At 45.7% G+C, this 16,729-nt stretch overlaps 1 protein-coding gene across 1 annotated transcript in view; it reads left to right on the top strand.

Annotated features, from left to right (window-relative positions):
- Positions 1–13,459: 13,459 nt before the first annotated feature.
- The window catches only part of LOC115126278 (ras-related protein Rab-12), a 21,575-nt gene continuing 18,305 nt past the window's right edge, over positions 13,460–16,729 (top strand). Inside the window, exon 1 of the mRNA XM_065013809.1 lies at positions 13,460–14,063. Coding sequence (XP_064869881.1) covers positions 13,847–14,063 — 217 coding nt within the window. The 5' untranslated portion in view covers positions 13,460–13,846. The remainder of the gene's footprint in view (positions 14,064–16,729) is intronic.

Raw genomic sequence — 16,729 nt, 5'->3', positions numbered from 1 at the left:
ACAGGTGTAGACTAACAGTGAAATGCTGAGTGAAGGGTCCTTGGTAAACAACAGGTGTAGACTAACAGGGAAATGCTTGGTAAACAACAGGTGTAGACTAACAGGGAAATGCTTGGTAAACAACAGGTGTAGACTAACAGTGAAATGCTTGGTAAACAACAGGTGTAGACTAACAGTGAAATGCTGACTGAAGGGTCCTTGGTAAACAACAGGTGTAGACTAACAGGGAAATGCTTGGTAAACAACAGGTGTAGACTAACAGTGAAATGCTTGGTAAACAACAGGTGTAGACTAACAGTGAAATGCTTGGTAAACAACAGGTGTAGACTAACAGTGAAATGCTGACTGACTGGGTCCTTGGTAAACAACAGGTGTAGACTAACAGTGACTGAAGGGTCCTTGGTAAACAACAGGTGTAGACTAACAGTGAAGTGCTTGGTAAACAACAGGTGTAGACTAACAGTGAAATGCTTGGTAAACAACAGGTGTAGACTAACAGGGTACCAGTACCGAGTCAATGTGCAGGGGTACGAGGTAATAACTTGGTTATATACACAGGGTACCAGTACTGAGTCAATGTGCAGGGGTACCAGGTAATAACTTGGTTACATACACAGGGTACCAGGTAATAACATGGTTATATACACAGGGGTACGAGGTAATAACTTGGTTATATACACAGGGTACCAGTACTGAGTCAATGTGCAGGGGTACGAGGTAATAACATGGTTATATACACAGGGTACCAGTACCGAGTCAATGTGCAGGGGTACGAGGTAATAACATGGTTATATACACAGGGTACCAGTGCCGAGTCAATGTGCAGGGGTACGAGGTAATGACTTGGTTATATACACAGGGTACCAGTACCGAGTCAATGTGCAGGGGTACAAGGTAATGACTTGGTTATATACACAGGGTACCAGTACTGAGTCAATGTGCAGGGGTACCAGGTAATAACTTGGTTACATACACAGGGTACCAGGTAATAACATGGTTATATACACAGGGTACCAGTACCGAGTCAATGTGCAGGGGTACGAGGTAATAACTTGGTTATATACACAGGGTACCAGTACCGAGTCAATGTGCAGGGGTACGAGGTAATAACTTGGTTACATACACAGGGTACCAGTACCGAGTCAATGTGCAGGGGTACGAGGTAATAACTTGGTTATATACACAGGGTACCAGTACCGAGTCAATGTGCAGGGGTACGAGGTAATAACTTGGTTATATACACAGGGTACCAGTACCGAGTCAATGTGCAGGGGTACGAGGTAATAACTTGGTTATATACACAGGGTACTAGTACCGAGTCAATGTGCAGGGGTACGAGGTAATAACTTGCTTATATACACAGGGTACCAGTACCGAGTCAATGTGCAGGGGTACGAGGTAATAACTTGGTTATATACACAGGGTACCAGTACCGAGTCAATGTGCAGGGGTACGAGGTAATAACTTGGTTATATACACAGGGTACCAGTACTGAGTCGATGTGCAGGGGTACGAGGTAATAACTTGGTTATATACACAGGGGTACGAGGTAATAACTTGGTTATATACACAGGGGTACGAGGTAATAACTTGGTTATATACACAGGGGTACGAGGTAATAACTTGGTTATATACACAGGGGTACGAGGTAATAACTTGGTTATATACACAGGGTACCAGTACTGAGTCAATGTGCAGGGGTATGAGGTAATAACGTGGTTATATACACAGGGTACCAGTACTGAGTCAATGTGCAGGGGTACGAGGTAATAACTTGGTTATATACACAGGGGTACGAGGTATTTGAGGTAGATATGTACATATAGTGCCTTTACCTTTTACCTCTCCACATTTTGTTACATTACAGCCTTATTCTAAAATGGATTAAATAATATTTTTTTTTCAGCAATCTACACACAATACCCCATAATGACAAAGTGAAAACAGTTTTTTTATTTTTATGTTTTGCATATTTATAAAAAAATATATATAAAAAATAAACCTTACTTACATAGGTATTCAGACCCTTTTCTATGATTCTTGAAATTGAGCTCAGGTGCATCCTGTTTCCATTGACCACCCCTGAGATGTTTCTACAACTTGATTGGAGTCTAACTGTGGTAAATTCAAACGATCGGACATGATTTGGAAAGGCACAAACCTGTCTAGTTAAGGTCCCACAGTTGACAGTGCATTTCAGAGCAAATACCAAGCCATGAGGTCAAAGGAATTGTCTGTAGAGTTTGCCAAAAGGCACCTAAAGACTCTCGGATCATGAGATACAGGATTCTCTGGTCTGATGAAACCAAGATTGAACTCTTTGCCTGAATGCCAAGTGCCATGTCTTAAGGAAACCTGGCACCATCCCTACCGTGAAGCATGGTGGTGGCAGCATCATGCTGTGGGGATGTTTTTCAGCAGCAGGGACTGGGAGACTAGTCAGGATTAAGGGAAAGATGAACGGAGCAAAGTACAGAGAGATCCTTGATGAAAACCTACTCCAGAGCGCTCAGGACCTCAGACTAGGGCAAACGTTTTCCTTCCAACAAGACAACAACCCTAAGCACACAGTCAAGACAACGCAGGAGGGGCTTCGGGACAAGTCTCTGAATGTCCTTGAGTGTCCCAGCCAGAGCCCGGACTTGAACCCAACCCGAACATCTCTGGAGAAACCTGAAAATAGCTGTGCAGCAACACTCCCTGTCCAACCTGACAGAGCTTGAGAGGATCTGCAAAGAAGAATGGGAGAAGAATGGGAGAAACTCCCCAAATACAGGTGTGCCAAATTTTTTAGCTTCATACCCAAGAAGACTCGATGTTGTAATTGCTGCCAAATAGTGCTTCAAGAAAGTACTGAGTAAAATGGTCTGAATGCTTATGTAAATGTTTTTTTATATATATATAATTTTTTATACAAATTAGCAAACGTAAAAACCTGTATGTATGTATACATGTATGTATACAAAAAATAACAGTTTAATCTATTTTAGAATTAGGCTGCAATGTAACAAAATTCAAGCTCATTAGAGTTACCAGCCTCAGATTGCAGCCCAAATAAACGCTTCACAGAGTTCATGTAACAGACACATCTCAACATCAACATGTTCAGAGGAAACTGCGTGAATCAGGCCTTCGCTACTAAAGGACACCAATAAAAAGAAGAGACTTGCTCGGGCCAAGAAACACGAGCAATGGACATTAGACCTGTCAGGATTTGGCCAGGGTTGTTCCGGTTTTTGGTCACTAGATGCCCCCATTGTGCCTTTTGACCTTTTGTTTTCCCTTGATCCCCATTATTATTTGCACCTGTGCCTCGTTTCCCCTGATTGTATTTAAACCCTTTGTTTTCCTCAGTCCTTTGCTCTGTGTTTGTATGTTAGCACCCAGCCCTAGTACTCTGTGAACTCTTGTTGATCCCGGTGGACTCTCTTGTGGAATTCTGTTTTTTGTTCTTGTTTGTTTGTTTTTGAGTATTTTTTTGAGGCTTTTTGTGCTATACCTTGTGGATTTACCTTTTTGTCTTGGAGGATTACCTTTGTTCTTGTGGAATTCCTTTTGAAGTTGTGGAGTTACATGTTTTCCTGAAGAACGTCTCAAGTGCTGCTGTGTCTGCCTCATCTTCTGGGTTCTGCCAACTATTCGTGGCTCAGTTGGTTAAGTGACTGTTTCTCACTCCGGAGACCCGGGTTCGTAACCGGGTCCTGACAGAAACACAGAGCCAAAAAATGAACCCAGAGGCAGCCAGTTCCCAGGACCTTGTTGCCAGGCTGTTCCACCACCAGGAGACTGTCCAACGCCACGAAGCTGCCCTGGTTCAGCAAGAGGCCTTAATGGCTAGACATTCTCATCTTCTGTCGGAGATGCTGACTTCCATAAAGCAGATATCTGATCGACTTACCTCGGCAACAGTTCCCGTCCCAGTACCTCAGATTCACGTACCCATGGCAGTTAACCCTCTGGCTGAACCTCGTCTTCCACCTCCCCAACGGTTCTCAGGTGATCCAAGTGCTTGTAAAGGGTTTCTCACCCAATGTTCTCTCTCCTTCGAGCTGCAACCCTCGTCGTTCCCCACCGACCGGTCTAAGATCGCATATATCATCACCCTGCTGTCGGAAAAAGCCCTGGCCTGGGCTACTGCTGTGTGGGATGCCCATAGTTCCTGCTGTGCCAGCTACTCTGCCTTTGCTGAGGAATTCAAACGAGTGTTTCAAGGCCCAAGCAGTGGTCCTGACTCAGCCAAACAGCTCCTGACTCTCCACCAAGGTCGGCGCAGCGTGACGGACTATGCCATCCAGTTCCGCACGGTGGCAGCAGCGAGTGGCTGGAACAACGAGGTGCTTTCTGAAAGGCCTTTCCGACACTATCCAAGATGAACTGGCCACTCGGGAACCACCGGACAATCTCGAGTCCCTGATCAAGTTGGCCTCACGCATTGACCAGCGTCTGAGAGAGAGAGAACTCAACCGTAGACCTCTAGCCCCTATCAGTCCCAGCTCCGAGTCCCCACCTTTATCCTCGCTGGCTCCACCGGAACCCATGCAGATTGGACGCATCTCCCAGGCTGAGAGAGACCGCCGGATGAGGGAGCGACGCTGTCTATATTGTGGCAAACCGGGCCATTTCCGTTCCACGTGTCCCGGGCTCCAGGGAAACGCTCTGTCCCGTACAGACCGGGGGGAACTGTAACGGGAAACATAACCTCCTCCCATCCGTCCAACTCCCGTCTGCTCATTCCAGTCACCCTTTCCTGGGACAACCACAAGCTTCACCTTCAAGCCTTGGTAGACTCTGGAGCCGCAGGTAACTTCATGGATGGTGTCTGGGCGAAGGAGAATGGCGTTCCCTCTGAACCTCTAAGTAACCCCATGAGGGTTACTACATTGGATGGAAGCCCTTTGGGATCTGGACTTGTCACTCATGTCACTACCTCCTTGCGACTTTCAGTTTCACAACACAAGGAATTGATGAACTTTCATTTGATCTCCTGTTCCGAGTTCCCTCTCGTCCTTGGATACCCCTGGCTTCACAGCCATAACCCTCACATCGACTGGTCTGTGGGCACTATCAAGCAGTGGGGTCCTACGTGCCAAGCTACATGTATTTTCCCGAATTCCCCGAGTTCTACTCCCGAGTCTTTAGAATCCATCGACCTGACCCGAGTTCCCGAGTGTTACCATGACCTCAAACTGGTATTTAGCAAACAGAGGGCCACCATGCTACCACCCCATAGACCTTATGATTGCCCCATCGAACTGTTTCCGGGCACTTGCCCCCCCAGGGGTCGGATCTTTTCCCTATCTCCACCCGAACGAGCTGCTATGGATACCTACATCAAGGACGCTCTGGAAGCAGGCCTCATGCGTCCATCCACCTCCCCGGCGGGAGCAGGGTTTTTCTTTGTGGCCAAGAAAGATGGTGGATTACGTCCTTGCATCGACTACCAGGGACTCAATGCCATAACCGTCCGTAACCGTTACCCGCTACCCCTTATGGCCACAGCCTTCGAGCTGCTCCAGGAAGCAGTTGTTTTCACTAAGCTTGACCTGCGGAACGCATACCATCTTGTGCGGATCAGACCTGGTGACGAGTGGAAGACCGCGTTCAACACGCCTACTGGTCACTATGAATACTTGGTGATGCCCTTCGGCCTGACCAACGCCCCAGCGGTGTTCCAAGCGCTCATAAACGATGTGCTTAGGGATATGCTTAACATATTTGTGTTTGTTTACTTGGATGACATCCTCATCTTTTCGAGCTCTCTTCAAGAACACACAAAGCATGTCAGACAAGTACTCAAACGCCTCCTAGACAGCCATCTGTACGTTAAGCCGGAAAAATGTGAATTCCATTCATCCCAGTACAATTCCTGGGATTTGTAGTGGAACCCGGTCGAGTCCAAATGGACCCCAGGAAGGTAGGGCGGTAGCGGATTGGCCCACCCCCAAATCCGTTAAGGAAGTTCAGCGTTTCCTGGGCTTCACAAACTTTACCGCAAGTTCATCAAGAACTTCAGCTTGGTGGCAGCCCCTCTCTCAGCTTTAACCAAGGGTGGCAATGCAAGGTTTTTGTGGGGAAGAGAAGCTGAGACTGCCTTCCAAGGACTCAAGCAGCGCGTCCTCTCTGCTCCCATCCTGATACTACCGACTACGGATGAACCGTTTGTGGTGGAGGTAGACGCCTCAGAGGTTGGTGTTGGAGCTGTCCTGTCTCAGAGGGGTGAAGACAAGAAGCTTCATCCGTGCGCTTTCTTCTCACACCGGCTTACCCCGGCTGAGAGGAACTACGATGTGGGGGATCGTGAACTCCTAGCGGTTAAGATGGCATTGAAGGAATGGAGACACTGGCTCGAGGGGGCTTCTCACCTGTTTCAAGTGCTTACGGACCACAAAAATCTGGAGTATATCCAGCAGGCGAAGCGGTTGAACTCTAGACAAGCTAGATGGTCTCTTTTCTTCAATCGATTCCAGTTTATCCTCACCTATCGGCCCGGGTCGAAGAATCTCAAACCGGATGCCCTGTCCCGAGTCTACGCTCCTGCCATTCGAGATGACATGCCTGTCCTTCCTGCTGCTAAGATCGTGGCTCCGATTTCGTGGCAAGTTGAGGATACCGTGAGACGAGCTCAAGCTATCGAACCGGACCCGAAAGGGGGTCCTGCCAATCGGTTGTTTGTCCCCAAGGCAGTGAGGACTCAGGTCCTTCTGTGGGGGCACTCCTCTCGCCTCACCTGTCACCCGGGCGTAGGTCGCACCTTGGAGTTCATCCAGCGTAAGTTCTGGTGGCCTACCATAAGAGAAGACGTTGCCTCTTTCGTCAATGCCTGCCCCGTGTGCTGCCAGGGCAAATCTTCTCACCTCCGCCCTCAAGGACTCCTTCACCCTTTACCTATTCCCCACAGACCCTGGTCCCATATCTCGTTGGACTTTATTACTGGCCTTCCTCCATCCCATGGCAATACTACTATCCTAGTCATAATCGACAGGTTTTCAAAGGCGGCCAGGTTCGTCCCTCTGACTAAGTTACCTTCTGCCAAGGAGACGGCTGAGTTGGTAATTAATCATGTGTTCCGAGTCTTCGGCATTCCTCAAGATATGGTTTCTGACAGAGGTCCCCAGTTCGCCTCAAGGTTTTGGAAGGCCTTCTGCCAACTCATGGGTGCTTCTGCCAGTCTATCTTCAGGGTACCATCCGGAGTCCAACGGCCAAACAGAGAGGATGAATCAAGAGCTGAAGCCACCCTCCGATGTATGACTCGTAACAACCCGTCCACATGGTCGTCCTTCATTGTTTGGGCAGAATACGCGCACAACACCTTGCGCTCCTCCTCCACTGGTATGTCCCCCACGAGTGTCAGTTTGGCTATGCCCCTCCATTGTTCCCGGACCAGGAGGCAGAAGTCAGAGTGCCTTCAGCCTTGAAGTTCGTCAGACGCTGTCGGCTTATGTGGAGGAAGACCCGTCTTAATCTTATCGTTCCTCACAGAGGTACCAACAACAAGCCAACAGACGTCGCCGTCCCGGGCCTACCCTGCGCCCGGCCAGAGAGTCTGGCTCTCCACAAGAGACTTACCACTACGGGTGGAGTCTCGCAAGCTGTCCCAAAAATACATCGGTCCCTTTAAGGTTGCCAGGAGAGTTAACCCAGTTTCTTATCGCCTACACTTACCCAGATCCCTTAAAATTAATCCCACATTTCACATTTCCTTATTAAAACCTGTTTTTTCTCCCCTTGTCCCGGCAGACAGACTTCCCCCTCCGCCTCGTGTCATTGGAGGCCAGCCGGCTTATACCGTCCATCGGATACTGGATTCCCGCCGGGTGCAGCGGTCCTGGCAGTATCTGGTGGACTGGGAAGGCTACGGTCCCGAGGAGCGCTCCTGGGTTCCTGCCAAAGACATACTGGACCCTGACCTCATTCGTCAGTTCAGGGCTCTCCACCCTGAGAGAGCTGGTAGGAACGTCAGGAGCCGTTCCTAGGGGGGGGATTCTGTCAGGATTTGGCCAGGGTTGTTCCGGTTTTTGGTCACTAGATGCCCCCATTGTGCCTTTTGACCTTTTGTTTTCCCTTGATCCCCATTATTATTTGCACCTGTGCCTCGTTTCCCCTGATTGTATTCAAACCCTTTGTTTTCCTCAGTCCTTTGCTCTGTGTTTGTATGTTAGCACCCAGCCCTAGTACTCTGTGAACTCTTGTTGATCCCGGTGGACTCTCTTGTGGAATTCTGTTTTTTGTTCTTGTTTGTTTGTTTTTGAGTATTTTTTTGAGGCTTTTTGTGCTATACCTTGTGGATTTACCTTTTTGTCTTGGAGGATTACCTTTGTTCTTGTGGAATTCCTTTTGAAGTTGTGGAGTTACATGTTTTCCTGAACTTCATTTTTTACTTCATTAAATACATCGTCTCAAGTACTGCTGTGTCTGCCTCATCTTCTGGGTTCTGCCAACTATTCGTGGCTCAGTTGGTTAAGTGACTTGTTTCTCACTCCGGAGACCCGGGTTCGTAACCGGGTCCTGACAAGACCGGTGGAAATCTGTCCTTTGATCTGATGAGTCTAAAATTAGAGATTTTTGGTTCCAACCGCCGTGTTTTTGTAAGATGCAGAGTAGGTGAACGGATGATCTCTGCATGTGTGGTTCCCAACGTGAAGCATGGAGGAGGAGGTGTGATGGTGTCGGGGTGCTTTGCTGGTGACACTGTCTGTGATTTATTTAGAATTCAAGGCACACTTAACCAGCATGGCTTCCACAGAATTCTGCAGCGATACGCCATCCCATGTGGTTTGCGCTTAGTGGGGCTTTCATTTGTTTTTCAACAGGACAATGACCAAAAACATACATCCAGGCTGTTTAAGGGTTATTTGACCAAGAAGGAGAGTGATGGAATGCTGCATCAGATGACCTTGCCTCCACAATCACCCGACCTCAACCCAATTGATATGGTTTGGGATGAGTTGGACCACAGAAAGAAGGAAAAGCAGCCAACAAGTGCTCAGCATATTTGGGAACTCCTTCAAGACTGTTGGAAAAGTATTCCAGGTGAAGCTGGTTGAGAGAATGCCAAGAGAGTGCAAAGCTGTCATCGATGCAAATGGTGGCTACTTTGAAGAATCTCAAATATCAAATATGTTTTTAACACTTTTTAAACACTTTTTTGGTTACTATATGATTCCATATGTGTTATTTTATAGTTTGATGTCTTCACTATTATTCGACAATATAGAAAATAGTAAAAATAAAGAAAAACCCTGGAATGAGTAGGTGTGTCTAAACTTTTGACTGGTTCTATATGTATGTATATATATATAGCTTTGGTTAATGGTAAGCGCTTATGGTGAGCAGGAAAAGCCAGACACCCCAGTGTGTACTCTCACCATTTTGGACCAATATAATGAATTACATTATAGAAATGCACTAGGTAATGAATATAGTTGCTCGAAACCACACATTAAATGATATATATTTTACCTTTATTTAACTAGGCAAGTCAGTTAAGAACAAAGTCAGCTCGGGGGTTTGAATTTGCAACCTTCTGGTTGCTAGTCCACCGCTCTAACCACTAGGCTACACTGCATGCAATGGTAGTTTTAATCCTGTTTCAAGGTGTATGTTCCTGTTGTAGATATACTGCCTCGTAGCCTAGATAGCTTGTAGAATGTGTAACTCTATGCATTCAATCTTGACCTTTCGTTTTCAAGTATATCTCCACAAACAACAATGGGTAGACAATCAGACACCAGTGGATAGTTGAAGTACCCCAAAAGGCCACTAGATGTCATACTGACATAAAAAAAACATATATTTTATTATTTTATTTCACCTTTATTTAACCAGGTAGGCCAGTTGAGAACAAGTTCTCATTTACAACAGTGACCTGGCCAAGATAAAGCAAAGCAGTGCGACACAAACAACAACACAGAGTTACACATGGAGTAAACAACAACACAGAGTTACACATGGAATAAACAACAACACAGAGTTACACATGGAGTAAACAAACGTACAGTCAATAACACAATAGAAAGAAAGAAAAAGTCTATATATACAGTGTTTGCAAATGGCGTGAGGAGTTAAGGCAATAAATAGGCCATATAGGAGCGAAGTAATTACAATTAAGCAAATTAACACTGGAGTGATAAATGTGCAGATGATGAATGTGTAAGTAGAGATACTGGTGTGCAAAAGAGCAGAAAAGTAAATAAAAAAACGATATGTGGATGAGGTAGGTAGATTGGATGGGCAATTTACAGATGGGCTATTTACAGATGGGCTATTTACAGATGGGCTATTTACAGATGGGCAGCTGCAGATAGTACAAGTCATATTATCGATCTAGATAGAGGTATCTTAACTAGAACACGTGTTAATTGTAGTGTTTGTACAGGGAACGTATACTCTCCAGAAGCGAGCAACGCAACTGTAAAATGACAAAAATAGATACAACAATATGTCTACAAAACAACTAGATGGACGTAAGGGGTAACCGTGCGTCAATCTAAGTAACATAATGAAATAAAAAAAATCCCCATTAAAATCTGTCAGTTTAAGCTAGAGATTTAGAGGGATTTTTTTTGCATTGGTCTACGTAGGCCTTCCGCATCTGAGGTGAAAGGTGACAGAACTAGAGTGGTGTTTGTCAGACCAGGAGACATCCTATCTGAGGTGAAAGGTGACAGAACTAGAGTGGTGTTTGTCAGACCAGGAGACATCCTATCTGAGGTGAAAGAACTAGAGTGGTGTTTGTCAGACCAGGAGACATCCTATCTGAGGTGAAAGGTGACAGAACTAGAGTGGTGTTTGTCAGACCAGGAGACATCCTATCTGAGGTGAAAGGTGACAGAACTAGAGTGGTGTTTGTCAGACCAGGAGACATCCTATCTGAGGTGAAAGGTGACAGAACTAGAGTGGTGTTTGTCAGACCAGGAGACATCCTATCTGAGGTCAAAGGTGACACAGCGGTGTTTGTAAGAACAGGAGACATCCCATCTGAGGTCAAAGGTGACACAGCGGTGTTTGTAAGAACAGGAGACATCCCATCTGAGGTCAAAGGTGACAGAACTAAAGAGGTGTTTGTCAGACCAGGAGACATCCCATCTGAGGTCAAAGGTGACAGAACTAGAACAGGTGTTTGTCAGACCAGGAGACATCCCATCTGAGGTCAAAGGTGACAGAACTAGAGAGGTGTTTGTCAGACCAGGAGACATCCCATCTGAGGTGAAAGGTGACAGAACTAGAACAGGTGTTTGTCAGACCAGGAGACATCCCATCTGAGGTCAAAGGTGACAGAGCTAGAACAGGTGTTTGTCAGACCAGGAGACATCCCATCTGAGGTCAAAGGTGACAGAGCTAAAACAGGTGTTTGTCAGACCAGGAGACATCCCATCTGAGGTCAAAGGTGACAGAGCTATGGAAGAATGGAGGTAACCCATACAAACGAATGGAAGAATGGAGGTAACCCATACAAACGAATGGAAGAATGGAGGTAACCCATACAAACGAATGGAAGAATGGAGGTAACCCATACAAACGAATGGAAGAATGGAGGTAACCCATACAAACGAATGGAAGAATGGAGGTAACCCATACAAACGAATGAAAGAATGGAGGTAGTTTTGAGGCAACAAAAATAGCACCCACCAAAATCATAATGTGAAACACCCTAGGAAACACCATAGGAAACACCCTAGGAAACACCCTAGGAAACACCATAGGAAACACCCTAGGAAACACCATAGGAAACACCATAGGAAACACCCTAGGAAACACCATAGGAAACACCCTAGGAAACACCCTAGGAAACACCATAGGAAACACCTAAAAACACCATAGGAAACACCTAGGAAACACCCTTGAAACACCCTAGGAAGCACCATAGCACCTAGGAACACCTAGAAAACACCATAGGAAACACCCTAGGAAACACCCTAGGAAACACCATAGGAAACACCCTAGGAAACACCATAGGAAACACCCTAGGAAACACCCTAGGAAACACCATAGGAGACACCCTAGGAGACACCCTAGGAGACACCATAGGAGACACCATAGGAGACACCCTAGGAAACACCCTAGGAAACACCCTAGGAGAGCTTTTAAACCCAGTCTCTACTTTCAGCGGTGCACACTTTAATCTTTAGAATATCCTGTGGCAGCAGCAAGAAGATTTTGCTACTGAAGTTGCAAATGCAAAGAAAATTAAAATAAATATATGGCTTAGTTTCATAACCAAGGTCAAATGAGCGAGATTTACTCCATTGAAATGAGGACTGTGATTGGTGTTTTACTCCGAGCCAAAAAAACAACTTGAAAATTGACTTTATGGTCACTTTACCCTTCAGTCAACTTTCAGTAGAGATGGTAACATATCACTGCCATCTAGTGGCTAAAAAGGGTACAACACAGGGGCATTCTATTTACATACACTACAATTCGGAAATAAATATTTTTTTCGGGGGGTCACTTTACTTTTACAGGTATTTCAAGTATGATCCACTAGGTTTGCTGGGAATCCTATTGGTAGACCAGTGATTCTACACCTCACTTTGCTCAAACTGATCCTCTCCAGTGGACTCGGAGATTGTAGCTAAACATGGGTAAATTAGGAGCAGTTAAAAAGGGGTAGCCTCGACTGGGACTCGAACCCGGACTGCCAACACCCTAACTGTATGATAAACGTTTGGAACACACTAATGGCATGCTAATTTGTAAATTCTGCCTTTTAGCTAACATGAGCATTTTTATCTTTCTGTCACACGCAGTATGTTTTCTTTGTGTTCACAACCTTGGTGCCCTAAACCCCATGGAGATGATTAGGGGGCGTGTACTTTCACGCCATGGCAACAGTAATGCACATGCTTCTTATTACGGACGCTTGCAATTTTCCGAATCCTATGGAATGCGACGGAAGCGGAAAGGTTTGCTGGCGCTTGCGGTGACGGTGCGGAGCTTTGCTATCCGGGATCCATGGGACCGTCAGCGTTTTCCAAACTCAGACTTCGGGACCCTAAAGGGGATGCACCTTTTGGTTTTTGCCCTACCACTACACAGCTGGTTGAAATAATCAACTAATCGTCAAGCTTTGATAATCTGAATCAGCTGTGTAGTGTTAGGGCTAAAAACAAAACTAACACCGAGTTTGTGGAAACGTTGCCGTAACCTATTTTGGGCTCCCGAGTGACGCTTCATCTCAGGGCTAGAGGCGTCACTACAGACCATGGTTCGATTCCAGGCTGTATCACAACCGGCCGTGATTGGGAGTCCCACAGTGCGGCGCACAATTGGCCCAGCGTCGTCCGGGTTTGACCGGTGTAGGCCGTCATTGTAAACAAAAATATGTTCTTAACTGACTTGCCTAGTTAAATAAAAAATCAATGTGTGGTAAGGACATCCCAAGGATCCCAGATAACTAAGACCCTGCGGTGACGTAATGAAAAAAGCTACCAGAGGTGCGTTCAGTTCGCTTGAACGTTTGCTACGTTGCAGAACGGTTTGTACTGAACGACACGTTTCCCCAAAACGGCATTGTACGACTTAAGCCAACTAACTAAGGAAGGGTTATGTTTGCTACCGTTTGGTGGTGTGGCGACTGGCCATACTGACAGGGTTCCCCTACCCATAACCCTTCCCCGTTAATCAACCGGTCGGTCGGTACACCGGCATTTCAGTTCAATTAAAAGTTTCAGAACGTAAAAACGTACTGAACGCAGCCCTTGATTCGCTTGACAAGCAGCTGAACAATTTGGAAACTTTCCCGAACTAACTCAAAGACAAAAGGAAAAATTACTAAAAGTAGGGCCTACATCGTTATTTTCTCTTTTATAAACGTGTCTAGGTGTTCAAATGTGGAATTATTGATGGATTCACGGTATGAAATCCAACGGAGGGCCGGTGGTGGATCAGCGAATGCTTCCCCGGCTCTGGGGGCACAGTCTCGCCGCAGGAAGATGCCGCCCAGACCCGCCGATTATAAACTTCAGATCATTATCATTGGCTCCCGTGGAGTAGGCAAAACCAGTCTAATGGAGAGGTTTACCGACGACACCTTCTGCGAAGCATGTAAATCAACCGTTGGTAAGGAATGGCCAGATATCGTTAGCCTCCTTTGCTAGCCAAAACCCTCGGCTAGTTAGCAAGCAATGTTTACACTAACTACATGACTTGACAAAACCGACCTAGCTCATCGTTTACCTGTATAAACATTTATCTGTCCCCCTGTAGTCACCAGCATAGATGATTTTTTACGATAAGTTTTTGTAAAGAAGTTGGTAAACTACAAGGGGACAACACTGTCATGGTTTTAAAACCTTGAGGTTGTTGTTGACATGAATGTGTCAAACCGACAGACAGCACTGAGAACTAGTAGTGTTACTGAAGCCCTGTCCATCAGCGACACTAGATGTTACTGAGGGCCCTAGTAAACTGTACCCGATGCCTTGTCAGAAGTGTTGTTGCTTAGCTACCTTGTACCAGAGGAACACAAAAGTGGCTTTCAGTATTCTGTCATAAAATGCGCAAATAAATATAATCTGTCTACTACTTTTAACTTACTTTATAACCAATAAATCCAGCGTAATTATCAATTTACGTTTCAAATATCCTGGGATTTAGTGTGAGGCGAAGACAATGTATCCGTTCTAGACAGACAATGTATCCGTTCTAGACAGACAATGTATCCGTTCTAGACAGACAATGTATCCGTTCTAGACAGACAATGTATCCGTTCTAGACAGACTATGTTTCCGTAGTTCTAGACAGACTATGTATCCGTAGTTCTAGACAGACTATGTTTCCGTTCTAGACAGACTATGTTTCCGTTCTAGACAGACAATGTATCCCTTCTAGACAGACAATGTTTCCGTTCTAGACAGACTATGTATCCGTAGTTCTAGACAGACTATGTTTCCGTTCTAGACAGACTATGTTTCCGTTCTAGACAGACTATGTATCCGTAGTTCTAGACAGACTATGTTTCCGTTCTAGACAGACTATGTTTCCGTTCTAGACAGACTATGTTTCCGTTCTAGACAGACTATGTATCCGTAGTTCTAGACAGACTATGTATCCGTAGTTCTAGACAGACTATGTTTCCGTTCTAGACAGACTATGTTTCCGTTCTAGACAGACAATGTTTCCGTTCTAGAGACCCTATGTTCTAGACAGACTATGTTTCCGTTCTAGACAGACTATGTTTCCGTTCTAGACAGACTATGTTTCCGTTCTAGACAGACAATGTATCCGTAGTTCTAGACAGACTATGTATCCGTAGTTCTAGACAGACTATGTATCCGTAGTTCTAGACAGACTATGTATCCGTAGTTCTAGACAGACTATGTATCCGTTCTAGACAGACTATGTATCCGTAGTTCTAGACAGACAATGTATCCGTTCTAAATCCTCCCTGTGTGGAGGATTTAACTCAATCAGGCTTGAGCACAAACCGTGAGGACCGACAAGTGACCGGCAATATATTATCTCCAATCTGTAGGCCTCCAGAAAATAGGACCTCCAGAAAATAGGACCGTGTAGGCCTCCAGAAACTAGGACCGTGTAGGCCTCCAGAAACTAGGACCGTGTAGGCCTCCAGAAACTAGGACCGTGTAGGCCTCCAGAAACTAGGACCGTGTAGGCCTCCAGAAACTAGGACCGTGTAGGCCTCCAGAAACTAGGACCGTGTAGGCCTCCAGAAACTAGGCTAAGAGAAGTGACTAAATCAGTGTCAGTTAAAAACCTGAGGGACCAGTCCAGAACATCCCAGGGACCAGAGTCGGGCCACAGAACGAGAGGTTCAGAAACAGACCCTGAATGTGTCACAAAGACAGACAATATAGATCTAGAACTGCGGATACATCGTCTGTCTAGAACTGCAGATACGTCGTCTGTCTAGAACTGCGGATACATTGTCTGTCTAGAACTGCGGATACATTGTCTGTCTAGAACTGCGGATACGTCGTCTGTCTAGAACTGCGGATACATTGTCTGTCTAGAACTGCGGATACATTGTCTGTCTAGAAGGGATACATCGTCTGTCTAGAAGGGATACATCGTCTGTCTAGAACTGCAGATACATCGTCTGTCTAGAACTGCGGATACATCGTCTGTCTAGAACTGCGGATACATTGTCTGTCTAGAAGGGATACATTGTCTGTCTAGAAGGGATACATTGTCTGTCTAGAAGGGATACATTGTCTGTCTAGAAGGGATACATTGTCTGTCTAGAAGGGATACATAGTCTGTCTAGAAGGGATACATCGTCTGTCTAGAAGGGATACATCGTCTGTCTAGAACTGCGGATACATCGTCTGTCTAGAACTGCGGATACATCGTCTGTCTAGAACTGCGGATACGTCGTCTGTCTAGAACTGCGGATACATCGTCTGTCTAGAAGGGATACATCGTCTGTCTAGAAGGGATACATCGTCTGTCTAGAACTGCGGATACATTGTCTGTCTAGAACTGCGGATACATTGTCTGTCTAGAACTGCGGATACATTGTCTGTCTAGAACTGCGGATACATTGTCTGTCTAGAACTGCGGATACATTGTCTGTCTAGAACTGCGGATACATTGTCTGTCTAGAACTGCGGATACATTGTCTGTCTAGAACTGCGGATACATTGTCTGTCTAGAAGGGATACATTGTCTGTCTAGAAGGGATACATTGTCTGTCTAGAAGGGATACATTGTCTGTCTAGAACTACGGATACATAGTCTGTCTAGAACTACGGATACATAGTCTG

This window comes from Oncorhynchus nerka, linkage group LG9b (genome assembly GCF_034236695.1).
Source record: "Oncorhynchus nerka isolate Pitt River linkage group LG9b, Oner_Uvic_2.0, whole genome shotgun sequence".
Taxonomy (NCBI): Eukaryota; Metazoa; Chordata; class Actinopteri; order Salmoniformes; family Salmonidae; genus Oncorhynchus; species Oncorhynchus nerka.
The sequence above is the reverse complement of the archived record's forward strand: the minus strand, read 5'-3'. Positions and strand labels throughout refer to the sequence as shown.